General features: G+C 35.7%; 1 protein-coding gene across 1 annotated transcript; it reads right to left on the reverse strand.

Annotated features, from left to right (window-relative positions):
- Nucleotides 1-3,992: 3,992 nt before the first annotated feature.
- Nucleotides 3,993-4,928, reverse strand: LOC139040903 (olfactory receptor 9G19-like). The gene has a single exon (XM_070488614.1). It carries the CDS (start codon nucleotides 4,926-4,928, stop codon nucleotides 3,993-3,995), a length of 936 nt encoding a protein of 311 aa, XP_070344715.1.
- Nucleotides 4,929-7,112: the final 2,184 nt, after the last annotated feature.

A 7,112-nucleotide genomic window follows, 5' to 3' on the forward strand; every position in this document is an offset into this window, starting at 1 on the left:
AGAAGAAAACAAACAAAAAAATGAATGGATAATGTGAAAACATCAGTGTGCATTTGTCTGTTGAAGTTTTTACCAATGTATGTGAATGAGTTTTTTAAATAAATGAGGATGGTCCACTTAAAAAACTTCTATACCTGCTAGCTTGGAATAGAGTATGAAATTACTGGGATTTTTCCAAAATAGAAAGAGAATGGATTTTTAAAATAATTTTCACACAGTTCATTAGTTGCCTATATAGAATATATTTTAATCTATATGTGGGAATGATGAAAGTAGTTATCGAAAGATTGTCAGGATTAGATAGATTAAATTCTTTCTTCAAATTATGTAGTTCATAGTTGAGAAAACAGGAATGCAAACCCCCAGAACTTCTGAATCCAGAGACAATCACCCATCTGTTGGGAGAAAGTATGATTCAGGTGGTCCTAAGTAAAAAATCTACTATAAAGTGATCCTAGAAATAAATATTTTTTACTTATTTTCAGTTTTTCTTGCCATGATACAAAGATTTCCATGACAATAGATCAAGAAGGAATATATATCTCTACTTACAGTCACTGACAGCTTGCAATAAAAGAATATTTTCTCCAACCATTAAAAAATCAAATTATAGACCAACATTACCTCAACAATAATGACAACAAAAGAATTAAGGGGAAAAGTATGGCAGCTGAATGGAATGGGCAGATATGGAGATGTAGACAGAAATAGATAAGAAGACAAATAAAGAAATTTCAAAAAGCTTTACATGCAAGAGCAAATTCAGAGTAAAAATTTCTATTAGGTGAAGCAATGACTGATAACCAGGTTCTATGAATGTATTTCTTTGCCTGTTCACTGTTATGTGTGAATTAATGAGAAGTTAGAGAATATTTCATTACAGTGTGTTGCATTTCTTAATTTTAGTAGTCCTTTTACACATAAAACATGAGATTGTGGGGGCCGACCAGGTGGCAGAGTAGTTGAGCTGGACACACTCTGCTTTTGCAGGGCAGGTTTGCAGGTTCAAATCCCAGGTACACCCCTCATTAAGCCATGATGTGGAGACAACCCACATACAAAGTGGAGGAGGATTGGTACAGATGTTAGTTCAGGGAAAATCTTCCTCAAGCAAAAAGGGAAATATTGGCATCAGATGTCAGCACAGATCCCATCTTCCTCACCAGTAAATAAATTAATTAATTAAATTTTAAAAATATCATGAGATTACAACAAGATAAAAAAACCCTAGTGTTGAAAGGCAAGTATATTACTTTGCTAGGGCTTCCATAGCAAAATACCACATACTGGGTTATGGAAAGAACAGAAATTTGTTTTCTGACAGTTCCAGAAGCTAAAAGGCCAAGATTACGGTGTTGTCAAAGTTGATTTCCTCTGAGGCCTCTTTCCTTGGTCTGCAGATGGGCTCCTTCTTGCCATGCCCTCAAATAGTCCTTTTTTATGTTTTCATCTATCCTTGGTGTTTTTTTGGTGTGTTTTAACGTTCCTTTCTTCTTTTTTTTTTTTTGTTTGAGGAAGACCAGTCCTGAGCAAACATCTGCTGCCCATCCTCCTCTTTTGCTGAGGAAGACTGGCCCTGAGCTAACATCCATGCCCATCTTCCTCTACTTTATATGTGAGATGCCTTACCACAGCATGGCTTGCCAAGCAGTGCCATGTCTGCACCCAGGATCCAAATCAGCAAACCCCGGCCACTGAAGCAGAAGGTGCACACTTAACTGCTACACCACCCGGCCAGCCCCCCTTTCGTCTTTTCATAAAGACATCAGTCTGATTGGTTTAGTGCTCACGCTAACCACCTCATTTTAACTTAAACACCTCTATAAAGACCCTATCTCCAAATATAGTCACATTCTGAGTTACAGGGCATCAGGACTTCAATATATGAATTGTGATGAGATAAACTCGACCTATAACACCAGATAGGAGTCCTGATGAATGAGACAAGATGGAGTAGCCTAGAAGAGAGAGAAGAGCATTTTGCAAGAAAAAACTTATGAAAAATATGGTACATTCTAGAAAACTCTAATTAGTACAATTTGGAGAGTTTCTATAATCAGACACACTTAGCAATTCTATTAGGACTTAGATCCATTAAGAAAATCAACGTTTAATGAAATGCTCCTTAGTTCATCATATCCTAATTAAGATATCATCCTCATATTCCAAATGAATTCTAATTGTTTCTTGGACAATAAGGTACATATATCTGAACTTGTGTGGAAAGTGTCTCAAAGGGCTGTTGAGAAAATAGATGTATTTGGTACAAAGACCATGCCAAAATATCATAGGAGAGGGAAAGGTGTGTTCCTTCCAGGACTGTCCTTCCTGGTCAAGGGTAAGCAACTGGAATGAGGGGCCTTCCAGAAAGCAGCTGAGTCCATAAGGCCATGGAGATGAAGTTTATCTTTTAGCAGAAAGCTCTTATTGTGTTCTCCAAATTGTTGGCTTATAGACAATTTGTAAACATTCTAATATCTCAAGTATAGTCACTGAGTTATACTTAAAACAAGGGCACATTGATCAAACCATTCTTTATTATTTTATTGTGATTGAACAATTTTAAACTTATAATATTGAGTTTTTTGATATTTCATAATATTGTATTTTGCTTCTTTGAGACTAAATTTTCATAAAATTTACCATCTTGGTTATCTTTGGGAGATGTCCTAAAGAGAAAATAAGATCAAATGGTTTTCATGCACATAGTTTGACTTTGAAGCAGGGCAAACAATGTTTATTTGTTGAGAATAAAATTTGGAATGGTTAAACTGCTGGGAATTTACTCAAAATTTTCTTAAGATTTATTTTTAGGAAGTACTTCCTTCCAAATATTTTCATAAGCTCTAATCGAGATATACAAGATATCTTTGTTAACATTGTGCCTTCTGTATCAGTTTAATATTATTCAAAAAGTTTCAGTTGTTTAGATTACAAGAATTTTTTTTTTAAAAAGCAACCAACATATCTTTTTAATTCCATGGAGAAAGATGTGTCTTTAGGATTTCATATCGTCATAAAAGTGTGATCTCTTCCACAGAGAATGAGTACTCTGCCATACTTTTCCACATTCCATTCCACTACACCTTTCCCATGAAGAGAAATAACAATATCAAGGTTTACAAACTGAAACAACAAACCAACAAACAAAATTCCATTGTATTCTAAACCCAATATTTGTTTTTTTTTCCCCACCAGAACATTTTAACTGCAAAGAAACTTACATCTCAATATTCAATATGTGGCAGGTTTAGTTGATTTATTTTTTCAATACTCTTTAGTACAAGACTGAAAATTAGGATTATTAGTCAGATTTGACAAATGAGCAGCTTGAGCCTAAGAAGGTCAAAGCTTTTATTGGAAGATTATAGCTATTGTTTTAAAGTGCACATTTATACAATACATTTAAATTAAAACTTTAGAACAAATAGTTGGAGCCATTTAACCATTTGTCTTGGCTCTGACATTTGTGATCTTTTTTTAAACTGCACTTACTATCTAACATGTAACTTCCTTCACTTTTTTCATCACAAAATTCTTAATATTCCTTATTCTTCCATTGCCCCAGAAGATCCGTGTGTTCTGGACAATAAGGATTTGTGGTATATTTCATGAACCTCAAGTATCCATATGACATTTTCTTCACATTCCCATAGTGTCCATCATGTAGGGAGAAAAAAAAAAAGTCAATGTTAGGGGAGATAGTAAAGTAAAATGTAATCTTTTGATCCAAAAGTAATATATACTCTTCTATTTTACATTAAACACTACTGTTGCTTTTCAAAACTGTATTAATATTAAATTGAATCCACATTCAACAGTATATAGTTTGATCATAAAAGCAAAAGAAACTAAAACAAGGTAATAAATAGTTTCATTTGCTTTCTTTGAATAGAAAAAATGCTTATTTCTTTTTTCTTAATCTAGCTCTCCAGGAATCGCCTGAAGAATTCTGTTTTCACTGAGCACTGATTTGAGTCATTTATGTCAATTTAGAATTCAAATTGCGTTAACCTGAATAATTTTTTCAGAGCTTCTTTCACATCTTTATTCCTCAGACTGTAGATCATGGGATTCAACATGGGGAACACCACAGTATAAAATGTGGAAACCATTTTGTCCCTCTCAAGGGTATAGCTGGAACTTGGGCGAGAGTAGATATAGAGAATGGAACCATAGTACAAGGTGACAGAAATCAGGTGGGAGGAGCATGTGGAGAAGGCTTTGAGGCGGCCCTGGGTGGAGCGGATCCTCAAGATGGCAGCCATGATGAAGAGATAAGAAGCCAGAATGAGCGCAGTGAGGATAATGACGTTGGAGGCCAGGAGGAAGTATAACACAGCCTGGTAGCTCTCTTTCACATCACATGACAACTTCACCAGTGGTGGGACATCACAGAAAAAGTCATCAATGATATTGTCACCACAAAAGTTCATTGTGAATGTGTTGCTGGTCAGTATTATTGCATTGACAAAACCTCCAGTATAGGAATATATAACCAAACAGATGCACAATCTCCTTGACATGACCTGGGCATAAAGAAGGGGGTTGGAAATGGCCACATAGCGGTCATAAGCCATGGCAGCCAACAGGTAACACTCACTGTAGGCTAGCCCAGCAGAAAAGAAGACCTGAGCTGCACAGCCAGCAAAGGAGATTGTTTTGTCTTCAGAGATGCAGGTCATTAGGATCTTTGGGGTGTAGACAGAGGAATACCAGAGATCCAGAAAAGACAGATTCCCAATAAAAAAATACATGGGTGTGTGCAGCTGGAAGTCATTACAGATCAACACGATGAGGGTGTTATTCCCTACCACAGTCAAAAAGTACACACCAAGGAACACCACAAACAGGACCAGCTGTATTATGGGGTCTGTTGTGAAGCCCACCAGGATGAACTCTGTCACTGTGTGATTGCTCTTCTCCATGGCTTACAGGGACCTCACCTAAAGATGGAAGAGTCAAGAGTTTAATTCCCTCAAACAATGCCAAAGGAGGGCATTCTCTGTTCTTGTCTATGGATCTTAGAGTAAGGGATATCTGAGCAGGAATCTTCACTGACTTGGACATGTAATGGTAAATTTCTGAGCCTCAATATATTCACTTCAATAAAATTGTTTTAATAATATGAAAGGCTTAGTGCTGTTGGTGGTATATTCTTTTTTTAGGAATGTATTTTTTGAGCCCTATGTGCTGTCTGGTCATTGGTATGCAGCAGTATGGATGATAGGGCTGACACTTATTCTGTGTATCTGTAATTTAGAAGAGAGAGACACATAATAAATAAGTATATAAATACTTTCACTTAATTTTAGATGATATTAAGAAAATAGTCCTGCATGATGGGTGAAAACTGAGAGAAGAAATAACTAAATTTTGACACTGAGAGAAACTCCCCCCTTTCTAATTTCCCAGCCAGAAATGGACAAGATCTTCAAAACGTGATAATTGGGAATGTTCTTATTGTTTAGAAGATGGTGACATTTCAACGGTGGCAGAATACATCACTCCAAAATATGCCACTTTGGCATAAGAATTATTTTGAGCTAATGGCATTTGAAATAACAGCAGATACAAAAGGAACACTCTGATCTCCCCCTTTATTTCTGAAAACAGGAGATACAACTCTCATGTGAGAGCTGCCCTCTCTATACCCAGAGAAAAGAAGCATTCTTATTATCAAGGACAGGAAGTTAAGACAAATGAATTCTGCACAAACAGATCTTGTTAAAATAATTCCTTTTCATCTATGTTTTAACATATGCCATTACTTTATTCCTTTTTATTGTGAATAATATTCTTTTAAATGGTTATACCATATTTGGTTACGCATTCATCAGCTGATGGGAACTTTGTTGCTTCCACAGTTCTTGACAGATTCTGTGAACATTCGTGTACACGTTTTGTATGGACGTATGTTTTCATTTACCCTGTGTAGGTATGTAAGATAGAATTGCTGAGTCACATGTTGAATTCATATTTAAGATCTTGAAGAATTGACAAACTGTCTTCCAAATTAGCTGTAACAATTTTCAATCCCAACAGCAAGGTATAAGTGTCCCAGTTTTTCCTTATCCTCACCAACACAAGTTATTTTCTGTCTACCTGATTGTAACAATCTTATTGGGGGTGAAGAGGTATAATATTGTGATTTTGACTTTCATTTTCCTAATGACTAATGATGTTGAGCATCTTTTCATGTACTTATTGACTATTTGTTTATCTTTATTAGACAAATATCTAGTCAAATCTTTGCACCACCTTATAGTTAGATTCTTGTCTTCTTATTATTGAATTGTAAGGATTCTTCTATTTTATGTATACAAGCCTTTATTAGATATATGACTTGAAAATTTTTCTCCCATCATCTGGGTGATCTTTTTGGTTTTCTTCATGGTCTTCACAGACATACAAGAGGTTTTAAATTCAATAAAGTCCCGTTTGTCTATTTTTTCTTTCTTCGTTGATGTACAAATTTTTTAAATATGAATAAGTCCAATTTATCTATTTTTCTTTATCCCTTTCTCTTGTGTCTTATCTAAGAAACCATTGCCTAACCCAAGGTCACAAAGATTTGCTGTTTTCTTCCAGTATTTTTATAGTTTTAACTCTTACAATTAGGTCTATGATCCGCTTTCAGTTAAGATTTGTACATGGTGTGAGGTAGGGGTCTAACTTTATTTTTTTGCACGTGAATATACAGGTGTCCCAATACCATTTGTTGAAAGGACTGTTCCTTCTCCACTGAATTTTCTTGGCATCCTTGTCAAAAACCAGTTGACAGTTGTTTCAGGTTCCTGTTGACCCTGTAACAACTTACCTCACACTTAGTGGTTTAAAACAACCAAAATGTTATCTTACATCCCTGTAGATTAGAACTCCAACATTGGTCCAAATGGGCTGCAATTGTGATGTTGGCCTGGCTGTGTTCCTTTCTCAAGGCTCTAAGAGAGAATCTATTCACTTGCTTCCAGAGGTTTCCCACATTCCTTGGTTCATGGTCCCTCTTTTTCTTCTTCAAAGCCAGAACCATTGTATCTCAATAAGCATTCTTCCATATTCATGTTTCCCTCTGACCCTGAACTCTTCTGCCTCTCTTTTAAATCTTAAGG

The sequence above is a fragment of the Equus asinus genome, chromosome 17 (genome assembly GCF_041296235.1).
Source record: "Equus asinus isolate D_3611 breed Donkey chromosome 17, EquAss-T2T_v2, whole genome shotgun sequence".
NCBI classification, from domain to species: domain Eukaryota; kingdom Metazoa; phylum Chordata; class Mammalia; order Perissodactyla; family Equidae; genus Equus; species Equus asinus.